The sequence below is a fragment of the Rana temporaria genome, chromosome 13 (genome assembly GCF_905171775.1).
Source record: "Rana temporaria chromosome 13, aRanTem1.1, whole genome shotgun sequence".
Lineage (NCBI taxonomy): Eukaryota > Metazoa > Chordata > Amphibia > Anura > Ranidae > Rana > Rana temporaria.
Window position 1 is genome coordinate 88,196,365 of NC_053501.1, and position 20,333 is coordinate 88,216,697.

The 20,333-nt window shown below is 48.4% G+C and overlaps 1 protein-coding gene across 6 annotated transcripts in view; it reads right to left on the reverse strand.

The window, feature by feature from the left end:
* The window catches only part of LOC120920481 (Fc receptor-like protein 3), a 224,045-nt gene that overhangs the window by 71,478 nt on the left and 132,234 nt on the right, over positions 1 to 20,333 (reverse strand). For 5 of the 6 annotated variants that reach the window (XM_040332595.1, XM_040332599.1, XM_040332596.1 and 2 more), the window contains 2 exons: positions 18,570 to 18,827; positions 4,365 to 4,625 (listed from right to left, as the gene is read on the reverse strand). In XM_040332595.1, the coding sequence (XP_040188529.1) occupies positions 4,365 to 4,625; positions 18,570 to 18,827 (519 nt within the window). The remainder of the gene's footprint in view (positions 1 to 4,364; positions 4,626 to 18,569; positions 18,828 to 20,333) is intronic. The other variant, XM_040332601.1, reaches the window with a different exon arrangement.

Genomic DNA, 20,333 nt, shown 5'->3' on the forward strand with positions numbered 1-20,333 from the left:
CGTAGCGTATCTCATATACGCTACGCCGTAACTTTGAGAGGCAAGTCCTGTATTCAGAAAGAACTTGCGCCTAAAGTTACGGCGGCGTAGCATATATTGGCCGGCGTAAGCCCGTGTAATTCAAAATAGGCTGGTAGGGGGCGTGTTGTATGCTAATTAGCCGTGACCCAACGTAATTGACGTTCTTAACGAACGGCGCATGCGCCGTCCATGAAAATATCCCAGTGCGCATGCTCCAAATTACGCCGCAAATAGTCAATGCTTTAGACGTGAACGTAACTTACGTACAGCCATATTCGCGTACGACTTACGCAAACGATATAAACTACGCAAAATTCAACACTGGCCCGACGTCCATACCCAACATTGGCTACGCCTCATAGAGCAGGGGTAACTATACGCCGAAAAAAGCCTTACGTAAAAAAATACGCCGGGCGCACGTACGTTTCTGAATCGGCGTATCTAGCTCATTACCCTATTCGACGCGTAAATCTACGGAAGCGCCACATAGCGGCCAGCGTAAATATGCAACTTAGATACAACGGCGTAAGAGACTTATGCCGCTCGTATCTAGGCAACTGTGTGGCAAATCTGATTCTATGAATCAGGCACCGAGTTGCGACGGTCCGCATTCGGAGTTATGACAGCGTATCTGGAGATACGCCATCGTAACTTCTTTCTGAATCCGGGCCAATATGTTTTACTTTTTGTTATAATAATATCCCAATTCTTTTTTAAAAAATATTTTTTTCCTCAGTTTAGGCCGATACGTATTCTTTTACATATTTTTGTTAAATAAGCGTATATTGATTGGTTTGGCAAAAGTTATAGCGCCTACAAAATAGGGGATAGATTTATACATTTTTTTTTTTTTAATAGTAATGGCGGCGATCTGTGATTTTTTTGTCAGGCCTGCGATATTGTGGCGAGCATATCGGACACTTTTGACACTATTTTGGGACCATTCACATTTATACAGCGATCAGTGCTATAAAAATGAACTGATTACTGTATAAATGTGACTGGCAGGTAAGGGGTTAACACTAGGGGGAGAGGAAGGGGTTAAATGTATTCCCTGTGTGTGATTCTTATTGTGTGTGGAAGAGACTAACTGGGGGAGGTGACCGATGCTGTGTCCCTATGTACAAGGGACACAGCATCGGTCTCCTCTCTCCCTGACAGGACGTGGAGCTCTGTGTTGTAGAAACATATTCTTTGTGGGCGTTCTTGTGCATTATCTTTAGAAGGAGCTTTCTTCTGGGACAACAGCCATGCAGACCAATTTGATGCAGTGGTCTGAGCACTAACAGACTGACCCCCCACCCCTTCAACCTCTGCAGCAATGCTGGAAGCACTCATACACATACCTCCCAACTTTTTGAGATGGGAATGAGGGACATCTATCAGAAAAAGTATGCAGGCATAGGACACAACCCCTGGTCACACCCCCTTAAAGGAGAATTGTACAAAAAAACAAGATTGGTTAAACCCACAAGTGCTTTTTTACCACTACTATTCCTTTATATTTTCTTTTGGAGGTTACAAATGCAGCAATTTTGAAATTGGATGAAAGGTTTAGTGCTGAAAAACACAAATAGTGCATTCTATATACACACATATATATATATAGATCAGACCAAAATGAGGGACAAATGAGGAGGAATGAGGGACAGAGGGACATTGCTCCAAATCAGGGACAGTCCCTCCAAATCAGGGACAGTTGGGAGCTCTGCATACGTCTGTTTCCCAAAGACAACCTCTGGATATGACACTGAGCACGTGCACTCAACTTCTTTAGTTAACCATGGTGAGGCCTTTTCTGAGTGAAACCTGTCCTGTTAAACCACTGTATGGTCTTGGCCACCGTGCTGCAGCTCAGTTTCAGGGTCTTGGCAATCTTCTTATAGCCTAGGCCATCTTTATGTAGAGCAACAATTCTTTTTTTCAGATCCTTAGAGAGTTCTTTGCCATAAGGTGCCTTGTTGAACTTCCAGTGACCAGTATCAGAGCATGAGAGCGATAACACCAAATTTGACACATCTGCTCCCCATTCACACCTGAGACCTTGTAACACTAACGAGTCACGTGACACCCGGGAGGCAAAATGTCTAATTGGGCCCACTTTGGACATTTTCACTTAGGGGTGTACTCACTTTTGTTGCCAGCGGTTTAGGTATTAATGACTGTGTGTTGAGTTATTTTGAGGGGACAGAAAATTGACACTGTTATACAAGATGTACACTTACTACTTTACATTGTAGGAAAGTGTAATTTCTTCAGTGTTGTCACATGAAAAGATATAATAAAATATTTACAAAATTGTGAGGGGTTTACTCACTTTTGTGAGATCCTGTATATGAGCACATAACAGAGGACATTATTCTTCGTAACGTGGACTTTGTAAGGATTAATTTGGACTTCTAGATGCACTCGGGGCTGCTGTTAGAAATCATGGGGCACCATACAGCCTCCCTGACTGGACCGCCCCACCCGGTGAAAGTGACTAAGGACTTAGAATTATCAGTTCCTTTCTCTGCAACCTCAGCTGCACAGATAAATAAATAGGAAGTGCTCTAAGGCTTCCTGCTCATTTACAAACTAAAGCATAGTAAATACAGTTTACTATGTTTCAAAGATGAAAGAACACATAAGTAATTGGTAACAATCACTCACTGTGTTCATTCAGGAAAAGAAGGGGCCAGTAAATGACATATTTACCAGCCTCTTCCCCCTCTCTGTATTCTGAAACATCCATCTGTGTACCTGCAGAGGCTGGCGGAAGAATAGAGCAGTGAAGCCTGCAAGAGAAAGGGGAGCACAGGGGGGCCTGGACAGGTGGAAGCAGCTCATGTGCTAGAACGTCTAAAGTCGTGCTAAAGTCGCCGTACGGAAACTCTGTACCTTGCGTGCGCAGGGCCCGCGCAACTTTTGTGAATCGGTGGTAGTATGCAATTTGCATACTATACGCCGATCAGAATGGCCGCGCCCCCTAGCGGCCAACGCAAGAATGCAGCCTGAGATATGAAGGCATAAGGAGGCTTATGTCTGTCATATCCTAGGCTGCAGTCCGCGTAGCGATGTTCCTGAATCAGGGGCATTCGCTACGCGGGAGCAAAACAGCTATTGCGCCTTGCAACCTATGGTTGCGCGGGCGCAATAGCTTCTTGAATCTGGGCCACTTTCTTTAAAATATAGATTTGTATGAAGCTTTAAAACACTTTGGCCCAGATTCAGGTACGATTTGCCCCTTTTTTACGTGAATTCAAATTTCACGACGCGGGAACGGCGTGTATACTTTAGCATTGGCTGCCCCTACTATTAGAAGGGGCAGCCTTACGCTAAAGACGCCGTACGGAAACTCCGTAACTTGCGTACGCAGGGCCCGCACAACATTGTGAATCGGTGATAGTATGCAATTTGCATACTATACACTGAGCACAATGGGAGTGCCCCCTAGCGGTCATCGCAAGAATGCAGCCTAAAATCTGCGTGGCATAAGAGCCTTATGCCACGCAGATTTTAGGCTGCAGCCGGCGTTACGATGTTCCTGAATCAGGAGCATTCGTAACGCCGGAGCAAGTAAGCAATTGCGCTGTGTAACCTATGGTTACGCAGGCGCAATTGCTTCTTGAATCTGGGCCAGAATTGCTATTGTATTATTTATTTTGATTCTCTATTTTGAAAGCCTTTTTCTATGTCATGTGAATGGCACCGCATCAATCAGCCCTGTGCAGACACAGGTCCAGGGGCGGACTGACCACTCATGGGGCCCCTGAGCAATAGGAGATTATGGGGCCCCGCCGCCCCGGGCAATAGAAAATTATGGAGTCACACAGTATACACACACACACACACACACACATACAGTATACATACACAGTATACACACAGACACACACAGTATACATACACACACTGAAAAGGTACTGGAGAGGCGGGGCAGCTATAATCTTGGGATTTAAAAAAAAAAACACAGATTTGTACATACTGCCCCTGGTTTTACTGAGGCTGGCAAACTTAATGGGGCCCCCTACTGGCATGGAGCCCTCGGGCAGTGCCCAGGTGCCCGAATGGTCATTCCGCCCCTGCACAGGTCCATAGTCCAGATGTCCTCTGCTGGTGTATGCTCTATAGCAGCAGAGGACATCTGAATTATGGACCCGTACTAGAAACTACCCCCTCAAACCTTTCCCTGTTGGGTTAGCCCTGGGAAATGTCATGTGACCTTTGAACAGCAATAAATAAATAAGGAACCCAGATGCTTTTTTATAGTACATTAAATACAGTTGCATGATCATGAAAATAGAAGAGATAATGGCAATAAAACAGTAGGCTTAGTATCACTTTAAGTTCTGTACATTTACCTTGGGCTGAAAAGGTCACTTCATCTGTGTGCAGGTAATACAATAAATGGTGTTGGACCTGTTTTGTGCATTTGTACCTCTGATTAGATGTGTTGTCTATATTTTCAATCAGTAGTTCAGATTCGAGTGACCAATCTTGAATGACCATACTGTCATTGTAAAATACAGTGAGTTTGCCTGCGTGCCCAGGAAACTGAGTACATCTCAGTGTAACATTGTCCCCTTCGTACACATGAAGAGGAGCCTGCAGGAGGACATAGCCTGAAAGTAAAAAAAAAATAATAATTAGCAAGGTAGTGTTGCACATGGGGAGTCAATAGAGAGTAAAAATAGAGCTGGATCAAATGCCCAGAACCAGAGGAGGAGAATCTGTATGTGGCAGTACTGAAGGAGTTGTGTTGGAGTTGCAAAAGTGTACCAGAGCCCTCAAGAAGCTCAAGAAACATAGGGCCAGATTCACAAAGCAGATGCGCCGTCTTAACTCGAGATGCGCGGCGTAATTGAAATTAGCGCCGCGCGTATCTTTGCGCCTGATCCTCAAAACGAGATACGCCTGAAATCCAGGTTTTTCCGTCCTACCTAAAAGAATTACACCGGCACTTCTTCGCACGCAAAATACGCTAGACACGCCGCTGTTTTGATAGGCAAAGATGCAAATGAGGGAGATAAGGCGATCCACAAAATTAGGTGTGTGCGGCGTAGATTACGCCCTGTGCACTTCTGTTAGTTTCCCGGCGGGAAGTTACACTTTATAAAAGCAGCCCTAATTTTACACCAGCCGTGTAAAGGTCAGCTAAAGCATCACCATTAAGGAAGAGCTGAGCACACACACTTGCCAGACTACAATCTGTCTGCCAACATGCCAGGGCCATCCATGCACATAACTGCACTAGTGACTTTAGAGGCGCAAAGAAGGAGGAGGGAACGGAGGAGGAGGAGGAGGGCACAGGAGAGGGTATACCGCACACGCCTAGATGTGTTTGGCATGGCTGCTTCTGAGGTGTATCGCAACTTCAGATTCAACCGTGAAGCCATCATGGAAATAACCACAATCCTGCAGGATGACCTCACCAGCCCAACACAACGCTCACATGCAGTGCAGCCACTGATCAAGGTACTGGCAACACTCCATTTCCTTGCCACTGGCTCTTTTCAGCGCACAAGTGGAGGTGTGGCTGGGATGTCACAATCCTCCATTAGCAGATGTGTGCACCAGGTTGTCCCTGCAATCCTCAGACGCATGGCCAATCAATTCATCAAACCCTCCCAGGAGGTCCAGCGAATAAACACAATGACCGATTTTTTCAAAATTGCAGGATTCCCATGAACCATCGGGGCCATTGATTGCACACATGTGGCACTACAGCCCCCCCATGAGACAGAGCGCATGTACCGCAATAGGAAGCATTGGCATTCAATCAATGTACAGGTGATAGTGGATGCCCAATGCCTCATATGGCACGTCTGTGCCGAATTCCCAGGATCCAGCCATGACAGCTACATATACCGTCACAGCAACATCTCCAGAGAATTGGAACAGAATGTGTATGGGGACAGCTGGCTGGTTGGTGAGTGACATGGGTGTTAGGTATGACTGTCCCCCCCCATAATGCAGACATCACGAGGGGCACATGCATGACTAATATCCTCCTGTCTTTTCCCTTCCAGGTGACTCTGCATATGCACTGGGACCCCATCTTATGACTCCATACCGGAACCCCCAAACCCCAGGAGAAGAAAACTACAATGCTGCACACATACGTACCCGTGAAGTGGTGGAACGCACATTTGGCCTCCTGAAGTCCCGTTTCCGATGCCTGGATAAGTCTGGGGGTACCCTGTTGTATTCCCCAAACTTTGTGTGCCAGATCATCGGTGCATGTTGCATGCTGCACAACTTCGCAGTGAGAAGGGGCCTGGAGATTGACATACGTGATGACCTGACCCCCGAACCAGACAATCCCCCCCTAACCCAGGGTACCCCCTCTTCTGAGGGAACAGCAGCCAGGAGACGCCTCGCAGAAGGCATCTTTGCACAGTAAACACACACATTAATCATGTCACAATGAGAATGCATGAATGCACACCCACTGTGGTCCCTAGCACAGACACATCACATGCACATCTAATTGGATTAGATCCAAGTACCCCCGATGGTACTTGGGAGCACTTCTCCCTGGTCCTGGGGATCCCTACTCCACCAAAACTGAGGGTGACATCCTTATTTAATCAGGAATGCCACCCCCACATTCATACATCATTCACACACATTAAACAAATCATAAGTACAGTATACTAAAAAAAAAAGAAAAAAAAATCAAAAGTACCCCCAAAAATTAACGGCGGCGGCATGAGCTACGCCTGGGCCGCCCACGGGCACGGCCACGGCCAACCAAAGGAGCCTCCTGGGGGGGGGTGAGGAGGGGAAGGAGGATCATCCTGGGGGGGTGGGTGAGCAGGGGAAGGAGGATCATCCTGGGGGGTGGGTGAGCAGGGGAAGGAGGAGCCTCCCCTGGTGACTGTCCTCTTGCTGGCCTGCCCTCCAAAGCCACTGCTATCCTGGTCAGACTGAGAGTGAGGGCAGCCGTATTGGCCTGGACAGCCCGGGTATTGTCCTGGACAGCCTGGGTCAGGACACTCATCTCCTGGGCCACGCCTGTTGTGGCGGTCTGCAGGTCACAAATGCATGTGATGACCGCCAAGGAGTTTGCGGCCACATCATTGAGTGACTCCTTAATTAAACCCAGGCTGTCCTCCATCTGGGTCAGAGTCTGTTTGATCTGACCCAGATTGCGGGTCTGCCGGGCATTGTCCCTCTGCAGATTGGCCGGCAGACGCTCGGCCACCCCCCTGGTCTCATGGGTCGCCATCCTGCCTGCAGCTGAGGCTTGTGGCCTGGGAGGAGGGGAGAGAGAGACCCTTGTGGGTGGAGCCCTGTTGGGGGAGGAGTGGGAGGGGCTACCCCTGATGGTGGCCTGACTGCTGCCAGCCTCAGGGGTAGCCTCAAGGGTCAACAAATCCGAGGCCAAAAGAACTTGCCTGGCAATGTCCATATCTTCATCCTCAGCCTCCACCCCCTCATCCTCCTCCCCCTCAACCTCCTCATGAGGGGAGGTGTGGCCACTCCCCTCCCCTGGGGACTCCTGCCCTTCTTGGGACTCTTCTGCAGCCTGTTGTCCAGGGGATGGTGCAGCAGCCTGGCCTGATGACCCAGCAACCTCCTGGCCTGATGGCCCAGCAACCTCCTGGCCTGATGGCCCAGCAATCTCCTGGCCATCTGTGGAGGACACAAAACAATCACAGGTTGGAGGATCCACACACTTGGCACATCTTCCCTTCCCCCACCCACACATGCTAATCACCAGATAGAAAAACCCAAAACGTACCTGTCCTCACAGGAGAATCAGATTGATAGCCAGGCAGGCCCACCACCTGCTGAGGGTGGAAACACTGGGCCACTGCCCATTCCTCCTCACTCAGCGTGACGGGGCAGGCTGGGCCTCCTCCAGTGCCTGTGGCATGGGCATTGATCTTGGCCATCTTGTCACGGACCAGGCTCTAAAGATCGTTGATCTTATTTTGTATCCCACTGGGGGTCCTCGTCTCCCCCCCCCACCGCATTGATCTGATCCGTGATTTTCTGGATGATCTCCTTCCTCTTGGCCGGGGAGGTCTTCCGGCTCTCAGGTGTTGTGGAAAATGTTATATATGTGGACATTTATATTCTAGGATGTGTGTTTTATAGATTGTCATCTGTCTCCCTGTGTCTGATGTTTAATCGAGGAGCGCTCTAGCAGAGCGCACTTGGGTTGAATCAAGACCAGCAGTAAAACGGTCAGTATGAAAACCTTCTTATGGGATTGATACGTGTTCTCTGTGTGTGTGGGCATTTATTAGTTTGTAGATATCAAGCGCAATGCGCTGGACTGCTTGCTTTCCAATGACTATACACATTAGAGAAGCGAAGTCCGCATAACGAGAGAAACCTATTATATCTCTCTTGCAGGCTTCGTTATCCGTTATGGATACATATCTGTGTGAGAGGACATTGATATCTGCCTTGTTGGTGTACTTGTACCGTATATTGACAACAGCAGTAGCAGTGTCCCCGCAGATTGTCTGAAGCCTATATGAACAATTAGAATGATCTTTATTCAGATATTGTTTTACTTTGAACAATGTCTGAATGGGATCCATGCTGGCCAAGATGGGGTGTGTGCACTTTCTTTCCCCTGCCTTTCTTTGAGTGCCCTCCCCTTTTTGTTTGTCATTTCCTGCCATGTGATTTTGTATTAAGGGAAGTGATTCGCTGTTGGGGCCATCACTTCCTGCTTTGTTATTCTTTTGTTTGCAATGAATAAAGGATTTTTGGTTTCCTGTCCTGAGGGCAGAAGCTTGAGATTCCAGCTAGAAGCAGCATTGTTTTCTGATTCTTCCTGGTGCCATGAAGTACTTCACATTCCTTGTACAAAGAGCTTGATACAAACGTGCTTTTAAGCATGAAGGAATTGTTTGGTGCTTTGTGCGCATTGAGACGCTGGAAGTGCACATTTTGGCGCGGTGTGGATGGTTGTGCAAAGCCCAAGGAAATTCTTCCACGACACAGGGCCATGCAAATAACGCCCATATCGGGCTATGGACCGAGCAAGTATCTGCTTCTCTGTGGTAGAAAAATTAAGCTTCCTGCGCTTTCGGTGCCATAACACCCACCACTCAGCACCAACAAAAAACAACAAACAAAAATACTCACACAACAAAAGAAACAAATACTCACACAACAAACAAACAAAAATACTCACACAACAAACAAACACAAAAATCAAACCACACAAGCAGACAGCTAATACAAATTCAAAAACAAAGTCCGAAAAAACAAACACAAAATACAATCAGAAAAAACACACAACTACTACACTCTACTACTCCTCCAAATATTTTAACTAACACTAAACTCACCAACACACACCAACAGACGACAGAGCAGAAGCAAAGGGGAACACAGGGATGTACATTTGCAAGGGAAGTGTGTTTGTCTGGGGCTATTTATACACAGGGCGATTCTCAAACTAAGTGCGCTTGGCCTTTTTCCTATCTCACTGATTGCGCCGAGCCAAGTTCTGCACATGCCCAGTGAGGTGCAGATTTCGTGCGCGCATGCGCAGTATGGCCGGCCCTTCATTTGCATGGGGTCACTGCTCATTACAATGGAGCACGCCCACTTCCTTCCCACTTGCAATAACCCCACCTTATGCCTCGGGATTTAAGTTACGCTTGCGCAATTTGGGGCGCAAATGCGCTGTGGATATGGCACTTACGACACAAAAATAAGGCGCCGTAACTTAAGTGACATACGTTTTGAGTAACTTAATTTGCGCCGCTGTTTGTGAATCTGGCCCATACTGAGCACTCTTATGACTTGTGGTGGCCATACACACTTTTAGGTAGATTCACAAAGAGTTAGGCCGGCTTATCTCCAGATAGGCGGCGTAGGTGTAGATATGCGCCGGCGCGCATTTGTTCGGTACCCACAGAACAAGATAGGCCTGAAATTAGGCTTTTTTCGACCGATGCAATTATTTTAAGCCAGGCGCATATTTAGGCGCGACGCATCTTCCGCTTGCATTGATTTCCTATTTAAATATGCAAATTGCGGAGATAAGGCGATTCGCGAAGGAAAGTGCGCCAGACTTAGGCTAAGCCCGGTGCAATCAAGTGTTACATCAGGCCTAAAGTTATTCCACCAAAAAGGTGAACTAACTTTGCACCAGGACACAGGTCAGCTGGAGAGCAGCTCCAGCAGCAGCGTTACGGACGAGCTGAGCAAGCCGAGCACCCACACTTGCAGGACAACACATCTGTGTGCCAACATGCCAGGGGCAGGTGTGCTCCTAGCACTACTAATGGGTCAAGGGACTCGTAGGAGGGAAGGGGAGCGGATCTACCGAACGCGCCTGAACGTCTTTGCCATGGGGAAGCAGAGGTGTATCGCATCTACAGATTCAGCCGTGAAGCCATCCTGGATTTAACCAGAATCCTGCAGGATGAACTCACCAGCCCAACACAACGCTCACAAGCAGTGCAGCCACTGATCAAGGTCCTGGCAACACTCCATTTCCTTGCCAGTGGATCTTTTCAGCGAACAAGTGGAGGTGTGGCTGGGATGTCACAAACCAGCATGAGCAGATGTGTGCACCAGGTTGTCCCTGCAATCCTTAGACGCATGTCCCACCACTTCATCAGACCCACCCAGCAGCATCTGCAGCAGAAGGCAATGGAGATTTCTATAGAATTGACAGATTCCCACACACCGTGGGGGACATTGATTGCACTACGGCCCCCCCCCCCCCGTGAGACAGAGCACATATACCGCAATAGGAAGCATTGGCATTCAATCAATGTACAGGTGATAGCCGATGCCCAATGCCTCATATGGCACGTCCGTGCCAAACACCCAGGATCCAGCCATGACAGCTTCATATACCGTCAAAGCGACATCCCAACAGATTTTAACCAGAACATGTATGGGGACAGCTGGCTGGTTGGTGAGTGACATGGGTGTCAGGTATGACTGTCCCCCCCCATGATGCAGACATCACGAGGGGCACATGCATGACTAACATCCTCCTGTCTTTTCCCTTCCAGGTGACTCTGCATATGCACTGGGACCCCATCTCATGACTCCATACCGGAACCCCCAAACCCCAGGAGAGGAAAGATACAATAAAGCACACGCACGTACCCGTGGAGTGGTGGAACGCACATTTGGCCTCCTGAAGTCCCGTTTCCGATGCCTGGATAAGTCTGGGGGGGCCCTGTTGTATGCCCTAAACTTTGTGTGCCAGATCATCGGTGCATGTTGCATTCTGCACAACTACGCCGTGAGAAAGGGCCCTGCATTGACATACATGATGACCTGACCCCTGAGCCACACAATCCCCCCCTAACTGAGGATAATCCGTCTGCTGTGGGAGCCGCAATCAGAACACGGCTCACAGAGGGGATATAATTACACGTTAAAAACACACATTAAACATGGCACAAGTAGAATGCACACATTCACACCACTGGGGTCCCTAGCACAGACACATCTCATCCTCATCTAATTGGATTAGACCCAAGGACACCGGACGGGACTTGGGAGCAGCAATGCCACGCCAAGGCTCCAATTATGTCACTGTACATTCATACCCCTTTCACACGGCAGAGGGTGACACCCCTTTGCCAGCAGGAGTGACACCCCCCCCCCCCCATTCACACACCAGTCACACTGAAGCAGCACTCCTCACCGTGTGCTGGAAGAAATAAATAAAAAAACTCATCACCTGAGCAAAAAATAAATAATAACCCAGCTCATGACCTGAGCTAAAAATAAATAATCCAGCTCATGACCTGAGCAAAAAATAAATAATAATCCAGCTCATGACCTGAGCAAAAAATAAATAATAATCCAGCTCATGACCTGAGCAAAAAATAAATAATAATCCAGCTCATGACCTGAGCAAAAAATAAATAATAATCCAGCTCATGACCTAAGCTAAAAAAAACAACAAAAAAAATAAAGGCTTTTATTTAGCCTTTCTTTGGCTTCGCCTGGTGGCAGCAGATTGGCTCCTCAGCTGCCTGGGCGGAGCCTGGGGTGGTGGGGGGGTGGGAGATGGGGTGGGGGGTGTTTGATGGGGTGGGGGGGTGGGAGATGGGGTGGGGGGGGAGATCAGGAGGTGGCACACTCCTGCTAGGTGACGCCTGCCTTGGCGGAGCCTGGGGTTGGATCGGGAGGTGGCACACTAATGCCAGGTGACGGCTGCCTGGCCTCCAAGGCAGCGGCAATCCTGGTGAGGACCACGTTAGTTTGGGCCTGCATCCTGAGCTGGTGGGTGAGGTTGGCCCTCTCACTCCGCAGCCTCCGTCTCCCCTCCTCCTGCACCGCAGCGGTGTTGGCCTTACCAGCCTCACAAAGGCAATCCACCTTGGTGCCCAGGTCGACCATACAGGTGGCCACTGCAGAGCTGTTGCAGCTCAAATCCTGCACAGCCTCCCTCAGATGGCCAGCATCCTGTGCAATTTTTTTCATCTCCCCAGCTAGATCCCCCATATGCTGGGTCTGGAGGGTTTGGTCCTGGGCGATCTGCTCCTGCACGTCGCCCACAACACCCCTGGTCTTCTTAGTCGCCTTCCTGGGGCCAGAAGAGGCAACAGAGCGGGTGTAGGGGGAGCCCCTGGTGGTGGTGGCCCTGCTGGTGGGTGAGGGAGAGGGGCTTCTTATAATGGGGGTGGAGGTGGTGGAGGGCCCAACCATCACAATACACTCCTCTATAATATGCCCGATCTGGCCTAGGTCCACCGAGTCGTCCAAGACCACCTCAATCGACCTGGTGTGGACTGTCCTCTCCTCCACAACATCTTGGGGGGCTTCATGTGGCTCCTCAGAAGAGGTGGTGGGACGGCCAACAAGCCCAGATGGGCCCGCCTCATCCTGCACATCTGTGGATGACATAAAGCAGTCACATGTTGGGGGACCCACACACTTGTCACATGTTCCCTTTCCCCACCCACACATGCTACACACCAGATAGGAAATTTAAAACACACTTACCTGTCCTCAAGACATCTTCCGGGGAATCAAAACCCTCAAAGCTCCCTGTGCAGACACCAGGCTATCCTCTCCTCCTCCGGGGTCAGCACGACAGGGCAGGGTGGTCCACCCCCAGTGCCAGTCCGGTGCTTTCTGATTGTGGCCACCTTCTCCCACACCCGAAGCCGCATTTCTTTAATCTTTTTTAAAATATGCTGGCCAAGGCGGGGGACATTGCCAAGGGCATTGACCCTGGTGGCAATGGTATCGTAAATCTCTTGACGCCTGGCACGCGTCGTATTGCGGCTGGAAGGGCCATGGAGGGACTCATAGAACTCCTCCATCCCATCAATAATAATGGCCCTCTCCTGGGGTGTAAAGTTGTTTTTCCTGTGGGTGACAGGAGCTGACACGGGAGCTGCCACTGGAGCAGACATAGTAATTCAGTAAGTCACAAACTGAACGCAAGGGGCAAAATTACCAAGCTCAGGGGGGGGTGGAAAGCAGGATGTAATTTTGCAAAGACAGGATGCATGTCTGGCCGTACTTGTACACTCGAGCCTAGCCAATAGGCCGGCCTACAACAGGAAGTTCGGCCGACCTAGATGCGCGCATGCGCACAAGAAAGTGCTCCGGGTAAAACATCACTGCGCATGCTCCGTTGAAGTTAGGCCGGGCGTAAGCCACTGCACCACGCTCAGACAATCATTTACATAAGTTGACACCCACTTCCACTTGCACCGGCTTAAGCCTCCAACTTAAGTTTTGGCCGGCGCACATTGGCGCGCAAATGCTTGGTGAATCATCAACTTTGCCCTACAGATTAGGCCGGTGTAGCCTAAACAGGCTAGGCTAGGCCAACCTAAAGTTAATCCAATCTACGTGAATCTACCTATTTGATTCCATTATCTAAACAATGCACGATTCAATCAAAATAGGGCTGTTACTGATTAAAATTTTCGAGTTCCATTAATCAATTTTTTTTAATCGATTAATCGACTAATTTCGATTTATTATAACGCACATACAGATCCAACTACTTTTAGCTGACCTCCTTGAACACTGATTCCCAGTGCAGCTACCAACCACTGGAAAAATGGATAGCAGGATACAAAAAACACACAAAGGCAGCGCTCGATGGGAATAGCATTAAAACTTTTATAGTCTTCAAGTAGGTAACAAAATAAATATTGCACTGGAGATAAAATCGATGTAGTTACATAAACTGTAAAAATGGTGCAAGTAATACCAAATGGCAGCAAAAGCAGTCATAAAAACATGTAGCTAAGTATGATACTGGTATAAAAATGTGTACAACGATACCACTGCTGAATCCAGATGAGGAGGGGTTAACATCAGTCCGTCAGCATGTAGATGTCCTGTAAAGGGAACTATCACAACTCCCAGTGGATGGTTGTAGAATCCCAGGTTGATAGAGGGAAAGGTAGAGGGAAGTGTAACAGCCCTTGCGTGTGGCAGATAGTAAGGTCCCGCCGGCATACAGATATGAAGGCACAGCAAAGGAGCCCTTCAGATGGGCACAGCAAGCCCCGCCGGTGTCCGTAACGTCACCGGATCTCCGACAGAACTCCCTGAAGACCCGGAAGCCGGCGGAGAGCTGAGTACCGATCAAAAGAATTTCGATCGATCAAAAAAAAATGAACGATTGATCAAGGAATTTATAGTTAATTTCCACAGCCCTAAATCAAAACAATCAAATCTGCAAACAATTGAGAAGCCATAACTTCCTTTTTAATCGATTTTGGATCAGATTTAATCAAAACTGAGTCAACCCGCCAGGGCACTACATTGTGTATGTTTGGATCATTCTACAGCACCTAAATATTTTGTTAGTAAATACGATGGTACCTCCGTTGGTCAGATTAAGAAATTACATAGTGGTAATAGAGATGTGATCAATAACTAATTATCATAAACAAAAATAGTATTGAAAGAAATCAAAATCCATTTCCCCATGTGTGGCATATCGATTGAATGGGTTGTCAAATATGTATCGATCATTCCTAACAGAAGAGTTCAATCAGAAAATAAATCATTTATCAAAGCGTGTACAGCCACCATTGCACATATGAAAAATGATCTTGGTCACAGAGTGTCTCAGGAAAAGAAGAGGATAGAGAAGCACAGCTAAACCCTCCATGTGCTCCTCCGCCCCCCCCCCCCTCCGTGTGCCTCTCATCCAGCCCCCTGTGTGCTCCTCCTCTGCCTTCCCCCTCCTTCTCTCCTCTCCTGCTGGCTGCTGGGGGGATCTGTCAGGATGGAGAGCAGAGGATGGGGCTGGTAAATATGTCATTTACGGGCCCCTTCCTTTCTTGAATCAGACACAGTGAGCGATCAGTACCAATCACTCCTGTGTCCTTTGTTAAATGAGCATAGTAGGAGCTGCTGACTCCTGTTCATTCATTTTCAATGCTGAGCCTGCTGAGAAAGGGACGAGGGAATCTTTGTCCTTAGTCCCTTTCTCTGTCTAAAAGGCGAGATGTCAGGGGTCTTTCTAGACCCCTGCTATCTCACCAAAGCCCACCAACAGAACTAAAAAAAAAAATCAAACAATCAAGTAAAAAATGTAATTGTAAAAAAACAATATAAAATAAAAAACTACAGACACCCCCGCCCTACCAACACTGTCCACTGTATCAACACTACCACCAAAAAAAACATTGTGGGAAAAAATTTAAAACAATTGAAATTGTAAAAAAATAAATGCATAGAAATAAAAAATGAGTGACACTGTCCACTGCCCAATGACACATACTACCCACCTCCATACACTCCACACTCCTCTCCTGTACATACTACCCACCTCCATGCACTCCGCACTCCTCTCCTGTACATACTACCCACCTCCATACACTCCACACTCCTCTCCTGTACATACCACCCACCTCCATACACTCCGCGCTCCTCTCCTGTACATACTACCCACCTCCATACACTCCACACTCCTCTCCTGTACATACTACCCACCGCCATACACTCCACACTGTAAATTCCCTATTTAACATTGTAAGGCATCTCAGACTCTATCAAACCACACCCCTTTTAAGCAACGCCAGGGGAGGGCTGGCAGGGGGGGCAGGGTTGAAATCTCCCCCCGGGCTGGTGACACTGTGAACAGCCACCGGCCGCCACTACCAAATGCTGTTTTTGCAGAGCAGGAATATGCCTGCTGGAGCTCTGTTAACACAGTTCACGGCCGCTGCTCACCTCCCACTGGTGGACTCTGATGTAAGGGGGGCCACTGTGTGGACTCTGATGTAAGGGGGGCCACTGTGTAAACTCTGATGTAAGGGGGGCCTCTGTGCGGACTCTGATGTAAGGGGGGCCTCTGTGCGGACTCTGATGTAAGGGGGGCCTCTGTGCGGACTCTGATGTAAGGGGGGCCTCTGTGCGGACTCTGATGTAAGGGGGCCTCTGTGCGGACTCTGATGTAAGGGGGCCTCTGTGCGGACTCTGATGTAAGGGGGCCTCTGTGCGGACTCTGATGTAAGGGGGCCTCTGTGCGGACTCTTGTGATCATGAAAAATCTTAGACTGTTTTCCTCGATCCATCACTTTTCCACGCTCTATGGGCCACTTGACTGGACTTGCCCCCCAGGCCTAAGGCTGCCAGCCCTCCCCTGAGCAACGCCCAATATTTAGCACAATTTTAGCCACGCCTAAAGTTCGTAGTGCAACACTTTTTTTTTATCAATGCCAAGGGACCCACTTTTTATCTTGCACATGAGCCCACTAATTTTAATGATACTCACCTGCTTTGGGACTACGTTTTACAAACCGAAAGCCCACTCAGTTTACATATATTTATTATGATCCACTACTGGGAGGAATCACAACCACTATCTATCTACTAATTATGTCATCCATAAACTCCCTCCATACAGCTCTCTACAAATCTTTTCAAGTCTCACTTGGCTTCCAATGCATAGCATTCCAGAATGACCTGTGACACTGCTTAAATTGTCTTCTTGATACAGAAAATTAGTGGCTTGGGGGGGCAGTGGCCCTGTGCCCTGTGCGCAACATTTGGGGGGGCGAAATCCTGCATCCATGTGTGTCTCTTTGCCTAAATCCTCCGATTTCTATTTACTGTGTCCCCTGTGATCCGGCAGCCATGTTTATTTTAGCTGGTGCCCTGTGATTGGGCAAATGGAGTCATATGGTGCGACGGGCCTGTCCATGATCGTGGGCAGCGCATGCGCGAAGGCTGTTCCCGGAGTTCCGTCCCACCTCGTTATTTGAGCCGCCGCCATCTCCCCCTACTCTCTGCCTTACCACACCGGTGTTCTATCATTCTCTGAGAATCCAGCGGCTCCGATTGCTGCACCTGTGCAGTCCAGCCCGGGCACTATCCGATGGGGGACCCATCTTAATAGGCCACACACCTGATCTGGAACTGCGACTGATTGATGGAAAAAAAGCAGGTGAGTGAGTCGTCTCAGAGAAGGGAGCAGCCGCCAGCCAGCGAACAGTTAAGGAGACTAGTCACGCCACATTCAGATCCATGCATTCATTTCAGCCAGCGAACAAACATGCAGCATGCCTGACAGTGTAGTGTAAGTGGGGTGGACATTGCAGTGTAAGTGGGGTGTGCATTGTAGTGTATGTGGGGTAGGTAGGGTATTGGGGTGGGCATTGTAGTGTAAGTGGGGTAGGCAGTGTATTGGGGTGGGCATTGTAGTGTAAGTGGGGTGTGTAGTGAGATAGGCAGTGTAGTGTAGTCGGGTGGGCAGTGTAGTGAGGTAGGCAGTGTAGTGTAGTGGAGTTTAGTGGACAGTGTACTGGGGTGGGCAGTGTACTGTAGTGTAGTGGAGTTTAGTGGGCAGTGAAGTGGAGAGGGCAGTGTAGTGGGGCATTGTAGTTTAGTGGGATGGGCATTGTAGTGTAGTGGGGTAGGCAGGGTAGTGTAGTGGGGTAGGCAGTGTTGTGTAGTGGGTGGGCAGTGTAGTGGGGTGGGCAGTGTAGTGGAGTTTAGTGGGCAGTGTAAGTGGGGTGTGTAGTGAGATAGGCAGTGTAGTGGGGTAGGCATTGTAGTGTAGGTGAGGTAGGCAGTGTATTGGGGTGGGCATTGTAGTGTAGTGGGGTAGGCAGTGTAGTGTAGTGGGTGGGCAGTGTAGTGGAGTGGGCAGTGTAGTGGAGTTTAGTGGGCAGTGTAGTGTAGTGGAGTTTAGTGGGCAATGTAGTATGGTGGGGTGGGCAGTGTGGTGTAGTGTAGTGGAGTTTAGTGGGCAGTGTAGTGTAGTGGGCAGTGTAGTGGAGTTTAGTGGGCAGTGTAGTGTAGTGGGCAGTGTAGTGGAGTTTAGTGGGCAGTGTAGTGGGCAGTGTAGTGTGGTGGGGTGGGCAGTGTGGTGTAGTGGAGTTTAGTGGGCAGTGTAGTGTAGTGGGGTGGGCAGGATAGGAATCAGGTTGGTCAGTGTAGGCATCGGGTAGGTTAGTGTAGTGGTCAGTGTAGGAATCAGGTTGGTCAGTACTACTGTAAGAAAGGAAGCAACTCGGGGAGTGCTAAAAGTCTGCAGGTTAGGGGGGCGCAAATTACTTGCCTTGCCCCAGGCGCTGACAACCCACGCTACGCCACTGCTGAAAATCACTAGTAAAAGGAAATATGTGACTCACCGTTATCGACATCCAGTCTAGCTGAGTCACTTCTAGCACTGGTACCTAACTGGCACTGGTAGTTTCCACTGTGTGAGTGTTGGGCTTGTTGAATTGTATAGCTCTTCCCTGTATGTAACCAGTGACCATCCTTGTACCAGGTATAGACCAAAACTCCTTGTGCCATCGACCTCACATCACAGGTCATTGTAATAGCCTCTCCAGTAAAGATCTTGTTCCATTCTGGTGTGAAGATCACCATAGGCCTTGTTGTGGTTTCTGTAAATGAATATATGGGCTTATACATAGTTACATAGTTAGTCCATCTAGTTCAACCAATATATATATATTATATATATATATATATATATATATAAAATTATAACACAATCTCATATACACTATACACATACCTTCACCCACAGCTGATCCAGAGGAAGGTGAAAAACCCCAGCAGAACATGATCCAATTTGCTACAGCTGGTGAAACAATTCCTTCCTGGTCCACCGAGAGGCAATTGGATTTTCCCCTGATCAACTATACCCATACATTTTAGTACCCAGTTATATTATGTACATTTAGGAAAGAATCCAGGCCTTTTTTAAAGCTATTCCACATTTTCACAGCTCTTATGCCTTGTACACACGACCGGTTTTCCCACCTGGAAAACTGCCATGAGAGCTTTTGACCGGGAAAACCGGCCGTGTGTATGCTCCATCGCAGTTTTCCTAACAGGAAAACTGATGGGAAAAAATAGAGAACCAGCTCTCTTTTTTCCCACCGGGTTTTTAACCCGGCAGTTTTCCAATGGGAAACACTGCGATGGAGCATACACATGGCCGGGATTCCCGACCAAAGCTCTCATGGCAGTTTTCCTGTGGGGAAACCCGGTCATGTGTATGGAAAAAGTTACTGAGGAGGTTCTCGGTTTTCCCCTTTGGTTTCCCGGTGGACTTTTTACCACTGGGAATCTCGTACGTGTGTACAAGGCTGTTACCATAGGCCTTGTTGTGGTTTCTGTGAATGAATACATGGGCTTATGAAAAGGAAATAAAGCATATTTACCCCAAACAGCTATGATGGCTACTGTTTTACGGCAAAATCTTCCAAAGCAAAACCTTCCATGCCTCAACAGTAAATAAAAAAATATGCTATATATACACAGTATATATATAGGGTACATAGCCTAATACAGCTAAACGGGTACATAGCCTACTACAGTTACTTGTTCACCACGCTTTGCTATTTATCTTTTTGTGATCACAGGGCTTGTACTTTTACTGTTTTATCCTATTTTTACTTATGCCATTAAAGGCTTTTTTTATCTCCCATTGGGATTAACTACACTATGTGGAGCCTCTTTTTTATTCTTTCCATGTTCCCCACTGCCCTCTATGAGGAGTTTCCATTGCTGTTTACCCTATCCTGGACATACAAGACCCAAAGACGTTGGACCCCAGAGGCGGCTCTTTAATTAGGCAAAATAGGCGATCGCCTTAGGCCTCGCCCACAGAAAGGGCCTCGCCGTCGCGCGATTGCCTAATTTGTCTTTAACGTGTTGTGTCATATTGTTGTGCGGGACAGACAGGGACTCGCAAGCGGCGGACGCGCAGCTGCACATAGACTGAGGGAGCTGAGCCTCCGCTGCGGCAGAAGAGGCGGGCAAACAAGTGACATTGCTATCGTTTCTGCGGTGGATGGTGGGCAGACTCAGGCTGCCTGCGTCCAATAGCAGGCTGCCTGGCTCCCAGGGCTCCACCTAAAGTCGGCGATGGCGGCCCCAGT